The sequence below is a fragment of the Lynx rufus genome, unplaced genomic scaffold (genome assembly GCF_022079265.1).
Source record: "Lynx rufus isolate CCGP_SWC_20201006 ecotype Redwood Valley unplaced genomic scaffold, mLynRuf1.p SCAF_2, whole genome shotgun sequence".
NCBI lineage: Eukaryota > Metazoa > Chordata > Mammalia > Carnivora > Felidae > Lynx > Lynx rufus.
In genome coordinates, this window is record NW_025814834.1 from 196826049 (window position 1) to 196841322 (window position 15274).

The 15274-nt window shown below is 49.0% G+C and overlaps 1 protein-coding gene across 1 annotated transcript in view; it reads left to right on the forward strand.

Annotated features, from left to right (window-relative positions):
- CSMD2 (CUB and Sushi multiple domains 2) overlaps positions 1 to 15274 on the forward strand; it is a 600117-nt gene that overhangs the window by 277949 nt on the left and 306894 nt on the right. The window contains exon 6 of the mRNA XM_047083843.1: positions 5368 to 5480. Within this exon, the coding sequence (XP_046939799.1) occupies positions 5368 to 5480 (113 nt within the window). The remainder of the gene's footprint in view (positions 1 to 5367; positions 5481 to 15274) is intronic.

Here is a 15274-nt window from a genome sequence, read left to right on the forward strand (position 1 = left end):
GGGAAGTGGGTCCTTGGTGTCCTTTGCTCACTACCATCAAGGCATCCAGAGGGTTTCCCTGGTTGCATCGTGGTGCCCTCTCCATCCCCCAAAGAGGAAAGCAGATGGCAGGTGGGGAAGGAAGAGAGTTTGGGAGTGGGGATAAAGTGGCCAGCACCTCCTATATTTCACATTCTCCCCAGCCACCTTTGTGGTTGGAAGGATGGTTTTTGTTCGACCCTAGGATGCAAAGAGTCTTCAACCCTGAGTCAAATCCAGGCTGTGCACATAGCTTAGCTAAGAGATAAAGCCCATAGGAGCTGCTCTGGAACACAGAAGCCAGATGCCACTGCCTGAGGAGTGGTGGCTGGGCAGAGAAGGGGACATTACAGTGGAATCTGGTAGATTTCAGGCTTTGCAAAGACTTCCCATATCCAGGGAACAAGTGGGAGTGGCACCCACTGGCAAGCACAGTGCCTTTTATACAATGTGTGCTTGGTGAGTAAATGAATGAGTGAATGTTCTCCCAAGGATGTCAGTTTTCAGGAATACTGAAATCTAAAGCAGAATCTTCTAGTACTCCCCCTCAGATTACAGGTAGGCAGTGATTCCTTGCAGACTCACTGTTTTCATCTCTGCGCCCCAACATCCTAACTGTAGAAGAAGCTTCTTAAGAAGAAATGCTTTCCATGAAGTCTGCTCTGAGCTGTCCTATTACCAAGAGAAGAACTTAGAGCTTTCTGGAGGGGAATTCAAAGCCACTTTTCCCATAATCAACTACATGCATTAAAGGGAGCGTTTGTTTTTTTGTTCTCCCCAAGCCAGATTCCATTAATGAAGCCCCATTTAACGGAAGTCAATTTACCAAAAAGAAAAAAAAATTGAGTGTAATTGCTTAAATACATTTTATGCTGTACTGCAATAGCAATTTCCTGGGCGAACTTGGAATTCCCAAGGCCCCCCAGAGTGAAGTTAATGTGGACAGAAAGGTTTGGAGGGGAGAATCTCTCTTTGTGTTTCTCTCCTTTAATTATGATTCTAAGAGGGAGCAGAATTAAAGAGGATCCTGGGGGGAAGCGGGAGGGGAAGAAAAGAAACAGAATGGAATTCAGCCTAAACTGTTCCACCGCCTTCCTTCATGCTTGCATGTATGTGGCAGTATACAACACAGTGGCTGAGTACATAGGCTCAGAGTGGAGTGGTTTGAGTTTGACTGCCACCTCTGCCATTTCATGGCTGTGTGACCTTGAACAAGCTTCTTAACCTCTCTGTGCAGTCAGATGGTACAATGGGAAAGGGCAGACAGAGCAACAAGTACAAAGACAGAGAAGCACAAAAAAGCAATGTGTGTTCCACTACAAGTAAGGTCTTCTGTTTGATTGGAGATGGTGTGTGTGTGTGTGTGTGTGTGTGTGTGTGTGTTTGCACATTTACACGTGTGCTCAGGGAAGGAAGGCAGGCAGGAGTCAGACCAGGAAGACTTCACTAAGAAGGTGACATTTGATCAAAAACTTAGAGGAACTGAGGAGGTGAGCCACATGAACGTCTGGGAGAAGAGCCAGCTAGCAGGTAGGGAGAATGTCAAGTGCAAAGGCCCTGAGGCCAAAAGAGGTCTGGCCAGCTTTGAGACCTGTGCAAGGAGACCTGTGTGACTGGAGCAGAAAAAATAGAGATGAGGAGAGGGGGAGGTAAGAGAGGTGAGAACACACTGGCTTTTTTAAAGCCTGAGGCTACAGTAAGGTCTTACTCTAAGGATAGAAGCCACTGGAGATTTGTTTTTAATGAACTCTGATCAGGTCTAATTTACACAAAATAAAATTACCCATTTTTTTCAATGTTTATTTACTTTTGAGAGAGAGAGAGAGAGAGAGAGCCAGAGCATGAGTTGGGGAGGGGCAGAGAGAGAGGGAGACACAGAATCTGAAGCAGGCTCCAGGCTCTGAGCTGTCAGCACAGAGCCCGATGCAGGGCTCAAACTCACGAACTGCGAGATCATGACCTGAGCCTAAGTCAGACACTCAATTGACTGAGCCACCCAGGCATCCCTAAAATTACCCATTTTAAATGTTTTCAGAGCTTTGACCAACATGTACTTCCCACATAACCACCATCTCCTTCAAAATACAGAACATTCCCATGACCCCAGGAGGTTCCCCTGGGGATCCCCACCTGTACCTCTCACCCCCAGCTCTGGCATCTACTAATCTGCTTTCTCTTACTATTGATGAGTCTTTTCCAGGGTTTCATATAAATGGAACCGTACAGTATATACTCTTTTACCACCCAATATAATGCTTCTGATAGCTCCCTGTGTTGTCGTGTCAGTGGTATGTTGGAGAGTTTCCAGTGGGGCACGACACCATCTCAGTGGCAGAGTCTGATGTGATGACTCCAACATGTAAGCCCCCAATTATGGGATAGTTGCCAGGAAAACTCTCACATATGCATTTACGTCCAAGGAGGCAGGAGCAGAACAGAGTAAAGATGTGTAGGCAACACAGGGCCCCAAGAGTTTAAGCCTTGGGGGTGAAGAGTTACCAGGAGTCCTCAGGGTGGGTAAAGGTGTGGGAGAGATGGACAACGGGTGTCCCTCAGAGCTTCTCCAGGCTGCACGCTTGGGGCTAAAGCAGATACTGGGACTGGAGAAGCCTCACTGGCTTCCACTTACCATAGTCGTGATCATGACTTCTCATCCTGCTCTGGGACCCCAGCACCCTCCCCAGATCCCATTTTGCAATAAACATCCTTTGGTTCTGAATTATTCAGGTAAATTCTCCCTATTTCTACTTCCCTTATGTAAATAGTCCCCAAGCTTTGTCATTGATACAGAATTGAACTTGGCCTGGGGGGGAAAAAAACCCACAAAACTGTTTGTGGCTCCTTAGAAAACTTCAGTGACTCAGACTGTAATAAACTATTTTAAATGGGATCTGGTGAAATACAGTAATTGGTTTCTATAATAGCTCTTACCAATGGTAATATGGGTTATATTATTAGAATTTGGTGTGTGTCAGCATTTTCATTACAGTAAAAACTCAGTTTTGCAGGGTATGAAGCTCCTTGGTTATTTCCTTTGTTTAATACACATTTATGGGGACCCACCATGCTGGATCTCTTCCATTTGCCCCCTCCAGATCCTCTCCCCAACCTTTTCCACTCTGTTCCATATCTAGGAAGACTTAGCTATAGGGCTGTATCAATATGCTCCTTTGCTTCTGGCTTCTGATTGGGATAAATCAACAGAAGCATCAGTAGGAGGTTGGAGGAGGGGAAAGAGGAGAGTGAGTTCTGGGTTTGCATTTCTTTGCCCCCTCCTAGTGGGACTTAAATGCCCAAGATCTAGGTCCTGTGTGGTGACCCTCTGCATGCAGCCTTCTTTTTCAGGGATAATCATTTCTTCTCCAGGCTCCTAAGTGGTAACAAGCAACAGCCTACTGCCCCATCCCTAGTGGTTTCCCCACTTTTTTGATAAAGAGTCCATTCAATGAACTCCTGGAATTATTCTCCTATGACTGTGCCATCTGCTTTCTGTTGGAATCCTGATTTGCCTGCTTTGTACCAACCATGGTGCTAGATGCTTGGTACAAGGACGAAGGATAAAAATGACAAAGAATAAAATAGCAACTGCCATTTACCAAAAGCTCTCTATTTCCCAGGGACCATGCTAAGGCCTTTTTTTGTGTGTATCATCTCATTTAATCTTTGCAACTCTTTGAGGGAATGGTTATTATTGTCCCCATTTTACAAAGTCACAGAGAGTTGAAGTAATTTTTGTAAGATAACGCAGCTCATCCCTCCAGAGCCCGGTCTTCTTCACCATCAGACTACAATGCCCTCCTTGAGGAGTTACCTTAGGGAGACACCCACCTAGATGATGAATCATAGGTGCTGTGGCATCACAGAGGAGGAAAAGGAAAATGCCGTTTCTTGAGCTAATGTGTGTCAGATACTGGGCTAGGTTCTTTGCCCATAGGTAGGTCTCACATTTATTCCCACAGACGCTTCAGGCTGGGCTTAGTATTCTCATTTTCAGAAAGGTTCAGTAACTAGTCCTAGGTCACACTGGTACTAAGTGGTAGAGCCTAGATCTGAACCCAAATCTGTGTGGCTTCCAAGCCAAGGAGAGTAGGAAAGGCTTGCCCCAGGATGTGATGTTTGAGGGCTTCCTGAAGTCCTCTCAGGCAACATGGGTGGTGCAGGAGAGAGGGCTCTGGGTGGGTGCATTCCAGGCAGAAAAGGCAAAGATGTTGTAAAGGACAAAGCATGCATGCTTAGGAGATGTCCTCGATAGGGTGTCCCCGCAGGGGTGGGAGCAGGCAGGAGGGAGGTGTGAGGCTGCCAGGGGGCGGGGGGCAGGCATCGCTATGCTTTGTACCTGATTCTTATGTGGGGAGGAAAAGAGGGAAGACACCAGTGCACAGGCCAGCTCAGAGGCTGTGGGGTAGAGGAGGGAAGACAGAGGGGATTCCTGGGGTACAGAGAACAAGCACAAGGAGGGGGGCTTCACAGCTTAACCTGAGTGTGGTGGAGAGGGCCAGCACTGAGCAGAGACTCATTCCAGCAGGGGAAAAGGTGGAAAACTTGAAAGGCTATTCTTGTGTAGGCACTAGGGAGCTGCTGAAGGTTCCTGTGCTCCAGGAGGAAGGGTCTGGTGGACTTGGAAGTTGGCTCAAGATGGCAGTTGGTCAAGAGGCTGGGGTAGTGACCAGTGATGGCAGAAGAGATCCTGGTGCCCCATCCCCTGGGCTGGACTGACTAGAATCCAGAAGAAGCTAATTTAAGGGAGGGGGAACAGACCTAGCACGGATGGGGAGGCGTCTTATGGACGCAACAGGAATAGGGGAGGAGCCAGAGGAGACCCGGGGCCCAGTGAATGACCTTAGAATGGGCTCTCACAGCACTGAAGGGCCATACTGCCTGAAGTGCCTTTCTCTGGACTCCTTGGGGGGTCTGCGGGGCTCACTAGGGGTAGCTGGTCCTGTACCTGGGGGTTGTAGGCTGGACTTTTGCTGGGGGATCAGGGTCTTGGGTACAGGTGGGTATGTGGACATCTGCTGGGAAGGCTGGGCCTCTCTTCTGCCTGTGGTCTGTTGCCCAAGGGAGTGACACTTGTCAACACCCCTGGTGGGGGGAGGGGGTGGGCCTCTGCTCCTGGCCTGAAGGATCCACTGTCTGCACAGCATCTCAAGGTAACCCAGTGGTGGGAGGGGCCCCTGGGAGAGCCTGCCGAAGCCGCTCAGGCCCCAGGTTTCTGGAGGGCGGCCTGGGTGGCCCAGCCCTTCCCTCCTGCCCCAGGCCTGGGCAGAGGCCCTAGCACCATGGGAAGTGGGGACAATGGATGCTGGCCCCTGCCTCACCGCTATCCCCGCCCACTTGGTGTCCCCACAGGTTCACCGGAGCCAGCCTCCCGGCCCCCGTCATCAGCAGCAAGAACTGGCTGCGGCTGCACTTCACCTCTGACGGCAACCACCGGCAACGTGGCTTCAGCGCCCAATACCAAGGTAGGCGGGGACTGCCGAGCCTCCTCAGCAGGCCGCAGAGATGAGTCCTGGGGAGCTCATCCTGTCCCCAGACTGGGTCCAGCCTGACTGCAGGGAGGACATACGTCTCTTGTCCTGTTCTCATTTGCAACCTGGGGCCTCCACATCAGCAGCTCTGCACCTGCCATGGTGGCCGGCTGCCCGAGACAGTGATGCTGCCCCAAGCTGCCCCTCCCCAGGCCCCTCTTCGAGCCAGACTCGTCATAGCAGTTACTACCGAGTGCCTTTGAAGAGCCAGGCTATGTGCTGGGCACTTGACAAACGTCGTCTCGTTTATCCCCCATCATTCCAGAGTAAATGCCATCACTGTCCCCATTTTATGGGCAGGGAAGTAGAGGCTTGGAGAAAATAAGCCAGTTTCCCAAGGCCATCTGAACTCCTGCCTTTTGACTCCAGAGCCCAAGCTCTTAACCGGGAGAGTTTAGCCTACGCTGGTGTAAAGTGGGAGAGGAGCCATATTCCAGCTCTGTTTTGTGTTAGCGTTACATAGAACACGACTGTATTGGCACACCCACGGGCAGAGGGGCTGCAGGAGTACTGGAGCTTAGGGGTTCAAATCTGCGAAGAGCTGCCTGGCAGCAAGGGATCGGACCAGGAATGGCAGGTGGAAATCGCAGGCAAGCAGATTTGTGCTCCAATCCTGAAGAATTTGCAAACCCAAGGCAGGGAGCTCTTGGGCACTGGAGGAGATCCAGAGTCCACTTGGTGTATGGGAGCGGATGAGGGCATCCCTCTCAACCTTGAGTTTACTCGAAGCACACAAAATTTATAAACACCAAGGGTGGGCTTTATAACTTGCTCATTAAGCCCTTAACTACTACCATTTATAGGCTGATGTTGGTTCTGATTGATTCAACAGCAAACTTGTATTGCACACCTATTAAGCATAAGGCCCTGGGGAATAAAAGGAGGGGTGAGTTTGTGTCCTGAGTGAGTGAGTGAGTGAGGAGTGAGGCATATTGGTAGTGTGCACAGAATGGGACAAAGTAGGCCTGATAAAAAGCAAGAAGTGTCTTCCCACGAGGGTGTGCTGGGGTAGGAGCACCGATTCTCAGGGTGGAGTGGGGTGGCTGGCCCCCTCCAACCCCACCTCGCAGGCTGTGGTTCCGGACAGCACCAGCCCATCACTCACCTGGGTGGGGCAGGGGCAGAGTGGAGCCCCTGCCATGAGGCCAGGCTTTGAGCGGGAAACTAGGATAAAAGCAACACTGCAACTAGAAGCATTACCTTTAGAATCTGAAGCTTTCATAAACAGCCTCCTTTCCTTAGCCACCTTTGAAATATTTACAAAATAAACATAAAAACAGAGTGGCTGGGTGGCTCAGTGGGTAGGGCATCCGACTCTTGGTTGCAGCTCAGGTCATGATCCTGGGGTCGTGGGATCAAGCCCTGAGTCGGGCTCCATGCTGTGCAGTTTCTCACAGAATCTCCTCTAAGTTTCTCTCTCTCTCTTTCTCTTTCTCTCTCTCTCTCTCTTTTTCTCTCTCTCTCTTCCTCAGCCCCATGCACATGCTCTCTCTTTATTAAACAAACAAATAAATAAAAATGAAGTAAAAAAAAAACGAAATCAAAAACCAACCTGATCTGGCGAGCCTCACAAAGCCTCACTCTGAGAGCTTTCCTGGAGGCATTTTTCCACTGCCGATGTTGGGCTTCTGTGAGTGAAGCCCCTGCCTGGATCTTTTCATTGCATTTTCCAAAATAGAAAAGCAGAGACGAGTGTCATCAGTGCGTCTGATTAAGTAGGTGCCAGTGTTTCTACTGTTTCAGGTTCCTGAGGGCCTGTTTGTCATGGTCATAGGCCACAGCGTAAGGCCAGGCAGTGGGCAAAGAGAACCCAGACACGGAAGCCTCTAGATCAGCACGCTTGCTGTGCACCAGGCCCTGTACTGGGCACTGTCCACACTGCCCCCATGTGGGCCTCCCCACAGCACAGTGACAAATGTGTTTTTGATTCCCACGTTTCGGAACACCTGGGTGGCTCAGTTGGTTAAATGTCTGACTCTTGATTTTCAACTCAGGTCATGAGATCACGGTTCGTGAGATCGATCCCCAAGTCAGGCTCTGTACTTGGAGCCTGCTTGGGATTCTCTCTCAGTCTCTCTCTCTCTCTCTCTTTCTGCCCACATGCATGTGTGTGTGCTTGCTCTCTCTCTCTCAAAATAAACATTAAAAAAAATACATTTTAATTCCCACGTTTCAGCTGAAGCAGCTGAGGCTCAGAGAGGTTGTGTAACAAGCCCAACACACACAGATCACACAGGCTGTAAGTGGGGAAGCTTGAATTCATTCACAGGCTCGTGTGAGTTTTCTGCAAACCCAGAGGGCCATCTCTTAATGGTGTTTTGAGTGCCTTATCTTTCCTATTCAACTGGTGGCTTTTCAACTATGCTTTGTTAATCTCATCCCACTGTAAAGAAGTACATTTTCTATCACAACCCAGTACTCACATCTATCTATAGAAGTAAAAGGAAAATGTCACCAAGTGGTATTTATCCTTACTAAGCGTGATGCACCCTGAAAACTTCCAATTTTTAATGTTAACTGCAACCTGTAAATTAATTTCACAAGGCTATAGCAGGGAAAAACCCACAATCTGAAAACCTGCTTTACTTACGAACTTCTCAAGAGGAGGGCCTATCCTGTCCTCTCTCTGTGTCCCTTAATACAGCCCCAAATGAGGTTGTACATTCATATGTGTCAGTGTTTACAGAGGGCTTTCTAGGTTTCAAGCACTTGGCGTTTATTACTTCATTTAGCGCTAACAGCAAGTGTGTGAAGGAGGAACTACCCTTGGCCCCATTTTACAGATGAGGAACCAGGGTTTCAGAGAGGACTCCTGACCGGCTCCAGGTCTCATCGACGTAGTGTGGGAGGCAGACTTGCACCCCAGCAGTATTTGTCTGCAGCTGGCATGCTTATATACGGGGGCTTAGATATTGTGTTAATAAGTGATTTTACTCTGGGAACTTCTTTTTCTAGTCTTTACCATACTGAGGGCACATAGTGCAAAGCGCATACAGTAATCATTTAGTAACTCAACTGAGGACTCAAGCAGGGTTCCTTGACCTCAGCACTATTGACTTAGTGGTGTGGGTAGTTCTCTGTTGTGGGGGGTCATCCAGAGCATTTGGGGATGTTTAGCGGCATCCCTGGCCTCCATCCACGAGCTGCTAGATGCCAGTAGCATTTCCCCACAACACACGTAGTCATGATAACCAGAAAGTTTCCCCATGTTGCCAAATGATCCTTGCATACAAAACCACCCCCATTGAGAACCACTGCCCTGAAGGAAAGGAAACTTTGGAATGACTACAATAATCAAAGTTTTTCAGCTTGTAAATACAGCACAAAAGCATGGCAGAGATAGCTTTTAGTCAGGGGACTAGCAGGAGATAGAAGGCATACTGCCTGGCTTTCACCGAAGAGGGTTTAGTGATGGGACCCTTTACAAAGGATAGGATGGAATTAAGGAACACGCAGGGATGATGAGGCCCTCGGGCACCACGCAGCAGGGAGGGCTTTGCCACAACTGGGAAAGGCCAGAGGGAGTAGAAAAGGCACTACCTGGCAGAACTGAGGAGCCTGACCACTGCCAACCCACTGCAGGAAGAGGGAGCCAGGAGTCAGTAACCGGAGCAGGAAGAGAGGGCCAGAATCAGTAACCAGAGAAGGAAGAGGGGCCAGAATCAGTAACCAGAGCAGGAAGAGGGGCCAGAATCAGTAACCAGTGCAGGATGAGGAAGCCAGAATCAGTAACCAGAGCAGGAGGAGGGGGCCAGGAGTCAGTAACTAGTGCAGGAGGAGAGGCCTGGGAATCAGTAACAAGCACTGCAGCAAGGACCTGGAATCAGTAACCAGAGCAGGAAGAGGAGGCCAGAGTCATTAACCTGATCTCTCTCTTCTCCCTCTCCCTCAAGTCTGCTGTGCCTCCCATCTGCCAACCCAAAAGGAGCCAGGAATAAGGAACAGAGTCCCTGCTGTGTGGGCCTGCTGTGTGCCCTGGGAGACTATGAGCCTTCCCAGCGGGACCCCTTGCCGTAGCAGTCCACAGAGGTCAGGCTTCTGGCACAGAGCAGGCCAGGGAGGCGTGAGGACTGGACCTGGGGAAACAGCAGCACAGGGTCAGTCTTAACGGCGCTCAGCTTTATGGCATTAGAGTCTCAAGTGATTTATGGCACTTCAGAGCTAATAATTACAACCCCCGAACTGTATCGGTGGACAGTTCTTTTCTCAGAAAACAAATCATAAGTTGAACGAATAAACAAATAACCTGAAACACGGTGCATTCCATTCCTGTCTCGGTCCGGTCAGAATTTAGGGCTATTCCTGGACACCCACGATCTTAACTATGACTACAGGGAACCAGGGCATCAGGGCTCTAGTGTGACTGTGCCTCAAGCCGGCTGTCAGAAAGCAGGTGAGCGTGTTGAATTTAACAAGCACTCTTGTGTGACACCAGTATCACGTGGAAGAAGAGAAAGGTGGACATGGCCAGGCCACGCTCTGCTCTCAAGGAGGACAAGTTAAAGAGAGGAACAGGCATAAATCTAGAAGTTGTGGGCAGCAAGATAAGAGCTGTAATTGAGACCCAGTGAAGGGTTCTAGGATAAGAGATAAAGGAGCAATTAGTTTTGCTGGAAGCACTTAAAGAAGTCAAAAAAAATGTAGCAGTGACATCAGTATGGGCCTTGGAGAGATGCCACGCAGACCATGAGGAGCAGTCCAGGTAGAACGGAGGCAAGAGAATATGAAAGCGCTGAGTCTCAGGAACCCCAGACACCTGTGTGCGTCTAGAGCAGAGTTGGTCAAGTACAGCCTGCAGGCCAGATGCAGCCATCTGTTTTTAAAGATTGAAGCAGAAAATCAGAAGAAGAATATTTCATGACACATGACAACTGTATGAAATGCACATTTCAGCGTCAGTAAATAAAGGTTTATGGAACACAGCCTCATTCATGTATGAATTGTCTGTAGACACAGTAGTGCTGGCAGGCCAGAGTTGGGCAGTCTGCAGCTGAGACAGATGGCCCACAGCCTAATACACCTGCTCCCAGGCCTTTCAATGAAAACATGTGCCGACTGAGCGTGAAGCCTGCTGTCCAGGACACAGGTCAGCAGTGAGGGCAGGGGGCTCTGGGGTCAGAGAGGGAGGCAGGGGTCACACTGTGAAAAGCTGCCCTGAAGACGGGATCAGAAGTCTTGAGCAAGAGGGAGATGTGATCACATTTTATTTTAGGAAGATCTTTCATTGCTCTCAGATGAAAATGAGAGGACAATTAAGAGCCTTTGAGAATTTGGAGACTACAAGGATCCAGGGTTTCGGCAGAGGCAGAGGGAGACCGAAAGAGGCCTTCCCATGGTCACTTTCCTGGACTCGTTAGATCCGGGAGTGACAGGGGTGGAGGAAGGAGGCAGAGGACTCAGGCCTGAACCTTTGGTTTCTAGCCTGAGTGAGCGGGTAAAAAAATGAGGCTATTAACCAAGGTGGTATAGGGCAGAGGCAGAAGAGAGTGGATTTACTTGGGACACGTTGATTCTGGGGCTGTTGGCATTTCAGGGGCGGGGTGGGGGGCTGTCTAGTAGGAAGCTGGCTGGTCTGTCAGTCTGTAGCTCAGACAAGGGTCTGTACTGAAGAGAGAGATGTGAAGACTCAAGGCAGCATGGAGTCAGAGGCCACCCAGATCCCCTCTCTGGGCAGGAGACCTCCTCATAACGATTGTAACTTGAGAGAGGCAAGCCCAAAAGAGTGGTTTGCAAAGTGAGTTCTTTGGAGGCCAGAGGGGTTCTCCCAGCAGCTCTTTTGATAGCCTCGGGGCCTCGGGTTCACCCCCCCCCCCCACACCACCAATGTTAACCAGAGCCATTGCTCTTTGATTTGTTTTGCGTAGTAAACATTTACCTAAGAGCGTAATCATAGGCTCCTGCACCAGAAGTGTTTGGCAACCACAGAAATCACAGTTGCTCTCAGTTCTGGGAGACCACTGAGGTTATGTAATCAATCCTTCTGCCTCCGGGCGAGGGCTATTTTCAGTCCTTCTCAGAGCGTTAATTGCTTTCCTGCTTTCTCTTTAAGCCTACAAGGAACGGCAGTGAGAAGAGCCTTTCTTAAATGCCCCCAGTGGTCAATGATCACAACTGGTGAGGGTCTTTCCCTGGCAGAGAGGGCAGCACACTGCACTGTTGCCCTGCTGGTCTGCAGAGAGGGAATAATATTAACCCCACGGGTCTACTGGCGATTAAAAGGAGACCCTGTCGCAATATCTGGCACATGGCAGGTACACAGGAAATGGAACCCTCAAGCCTCAGACTCCACCAGTCACCAGTCTCCCTGTTATATGGGGAAGCCCTTGTGCAGTGAGAGATTGAGCTGGCGGCTCTGGCTTCTCAGACTTGGGCTCTTTGCTGCCACTCTGAGGTGACGGTCATTGTCTACTGCCTGCCCCCCCACCCCCAACCTTCAGCCAAATCCTAGCCCTACTCTGCTGTCCCTCCCACTGCCTATCTTGTCAGGTTAACTCTGGTAACCAGCAGTTGGGAGATATTCCACAGTAAGAGAATCGGCCCCTCTGCTTTCTAGAAGTCCAACTCCAAATCTTAATTGTCTGCAGAATAAACTTGTCCATTGGAAACCAATTTGCATTTATCGAGATGCTTTTTGTAGTAACAAACCAAAGCTTCTGTTTTCCACATGAACTTGTCTATTTCTTGCTTGTGACTGAGTTGTAGTCTCAGACCAGAGCAGAAGTGCCTCACGCAGCCTGTGGTCCATGCTGAGACTCTTCCGTCCTATTCCTGTCCACCAACTAAGCTGCTAAACCCTTGCTAGCCTCATTTTTTAGGTTCTGTGCCTCCAGGGCCTCCGAACAAATCACAGGGTTGTTGCTACCAGGCTCAGGAGCCCAGAGCTTGGGGTCTATGAAGCCAAGCTTCTAAATTCAGTCAAAATGAGCCTGAACTGAAAACATCCTGAACATAAAATACGGCACCCCTCACCTCACCTGCTTTCAAGTGTAACTACTTCCTTTGCCAGGAAATGAATTCAAAGCACATATTCTTCTAACAGTTGGTCATTCATCCACTCAGTCATCAGACTCTTCAAGGGAACTGTCTGTGTGCTGGCCTCTGTCAGTCACAGGACATAGACATAGGAGTTCGGGGGACAAATAGCTGGGAGAACAGGACATGATGTTGCAGTGTGATACGGGTTTCAACACACGTCTGAACCAAGTCTTGTGAGGGCAGTGACTTCTCCTCAAGGTGTAGACACAACCACAGAGAGGAGATGGCTGTTGACTCAGGCCTTTACCAATGAGAGGTAGCCACACAGAGAAGAGGGGAAAAGATGTGCCAGGTAGAGAAAACGGCATTGCCAAGGCCACTGAAACCAACAACCGATGGCCATAGGGATTCCTTTAAACATCTTTCTTCTGGTCGTTTTCTCCAGCTGGCTTCTCAGAAGTTGCTTGTGAAGACCACCCTGCAGCCCATTAACAATGGCAAAGCACTATTCTAGAAATTAGAACATGCCCCTGCCTGCCACCTACCATGCTGGGGTCCTTTTCTTCTTCAGGAATTCTAGTGGCCATGAGTTTTGCTGTGATTAACCAAGAGGCCACACCAGCAGCAGCCAACAAAGTACTTCTTAGAACCTTTAGTTGCTTTGTACATCTTACAACCCGTGGCTGCACTGATGAAAACATTACCCAGCATAGTGCATAACCAGCTTCTGAGGAACTGTGCATAATTCTCTTAACTATCCATAATCTTTCAACACCTGCATTCTTGGCAGTGGTCACTGCTGGAATTTTGAGTGTTCTTTCATTGTTCCTGTAGCAATTTTTTGCTCTTCATTAGCGGGAGCAGTGAATTCAAGCCTAGAAGGCACCAAAGCAAAGCACCCAGGCGGTCCCTTTTTCAGCAGCAGGTCTTGTATCATCCAGTGCACCTGTGACTGTTTCTCTTCCTTCCCTTCCACGTCCCTTTTCCCGGCAGCCTTCAGCACAGCTATGCCATCTGAAGCAAAAGCCAGGTGTCCCTTGAACTTTTCTTTTCCATGGTCACCAGTAGTGATTCCTTGAACATTTCTCATTTTGAATCTTGTCACCTTTCCCTCGTAAGAATGTGGCATCATCTTCAGTTACAATAACCTCTCCAACCCTTCATAAGTCATTGAAGCAAAATAGCTTAAAAATTCAGAGTCCGGCTCTCTTTTCCAAACACCACACCATCAATAGCAGCAGCTTTGTGGGTTCCTTCTGTGACGCTAGAACTTGGAGCTTGGGCTCCTTTAACCTGAAAGTCAGCTTTATCCTGTTCTAAAAGAGTGTACTGAGAGCATTGTCGGCAGTCATAACCAAAGACTTCCACTGGGCAGTGGAAGTTTCAAGAGTGGGTACCATGGGCCGGACGGTGGAAATCCTAAGCATCCTGGAATTTCCACTTCTGAACTTTGGATGTATTATTCAAGTAAGGAGATTATGGAATCTTAGTCGAATTCTGTGCCTCCGATTCCTGATTAATCATTCAGGGTTTTCCTGCCCTATATTGTGGGAATGCCCTTTGAACTTTCGTGATCACATTAGAAATGATGCTGCCAATTCGTCTGCCTCCATCTGCAGAAACTGTAGCAAACTGAGCAGTATCTTCAGAAATTATCACAGCTTTCGGCTCTCCCTAAGTTCAGCCGTAATAGCATCAACATGCGACATCACACCTTTTCTGATTTCCACCGGATTAACAGCTTTGCTAATCTTCTTGAAGCCTTCCATGACCATGGAACGTGCCAGTACAGTAGCAGCAATGGTGCTCCCAAGCCTCACTCTTTGTGTGTTGGCAACATCCTGGTCAAAGCTGGCACAGTAGTTTTATATTTATCCTTCAGGTCAACTGACCTAGCAACAGACACCTCAACTTTTGTGACATCGAGGCTTCCCCAGCTCTGTTCCATATCACTGCTCTTCCCACTGTTGTTTTCATAGTCTGTACCTTGAAGCATTAGATCTTGGGCATCTGCAGCAAATCTTACATCTTTGGCATAGATCTGAGTGAGATGAGGAGCCAGTGTGCTAGATACTGACTTCATCTAGCAGAGAACTGTGAGTAATGCAAGCATTTGTGCAGGGCTGGTGGCCAAGCAGGAGGCAGGCCCTCAATGATGAGGGAGGGGCAGAGTGCAAGATGCATACCCACCAAGTTTTCTAAGGGAAAAATCAGATTCCAGTTTTGAGGAGCTCATGCCCTACAACATTTTGGGGAATGGTTTACGGAGAGTGAGTGAAATCCAAGCAAAAAAGAGTGAGTTTAGAATCCTGAAAGAAAGATATACATTGCAAATTTTTTCTAAGGTTGGTTGAACTGGGTGTGGTGAAGGAACAGGTGTGGGGAGATGAAAGGATGGTCCAGCCATCAGGACAGCCAAGTGGTGGGCAAAGGGGAGTGATTGGGGTTAGTGCAGGGGCTCCCCCCTTGTGAAGGGAAGTCTGGCTTCACAGGGGCGAGAAGAAGCTGCAGGTTCCATTTGCTTCGTGATTCCCAGAGCCTTGGAGACAGGCTGAGCGCCTCCCCTCCTCCACTAACAGGTCCTTGTCTCCTGCTAGCTCAGCCCAATAACTCATGCTGCAGACTAGAGAGGCATTTGTATTGCCAGATTCTTCTAGCTAAATGTGTACCATGTGTCCCGCTAACCTTTACAACAGCGGGGAAATGTCTTGTAATTAACCAGAATATAAAGGATGAATGGAGCAGCCTGGCAG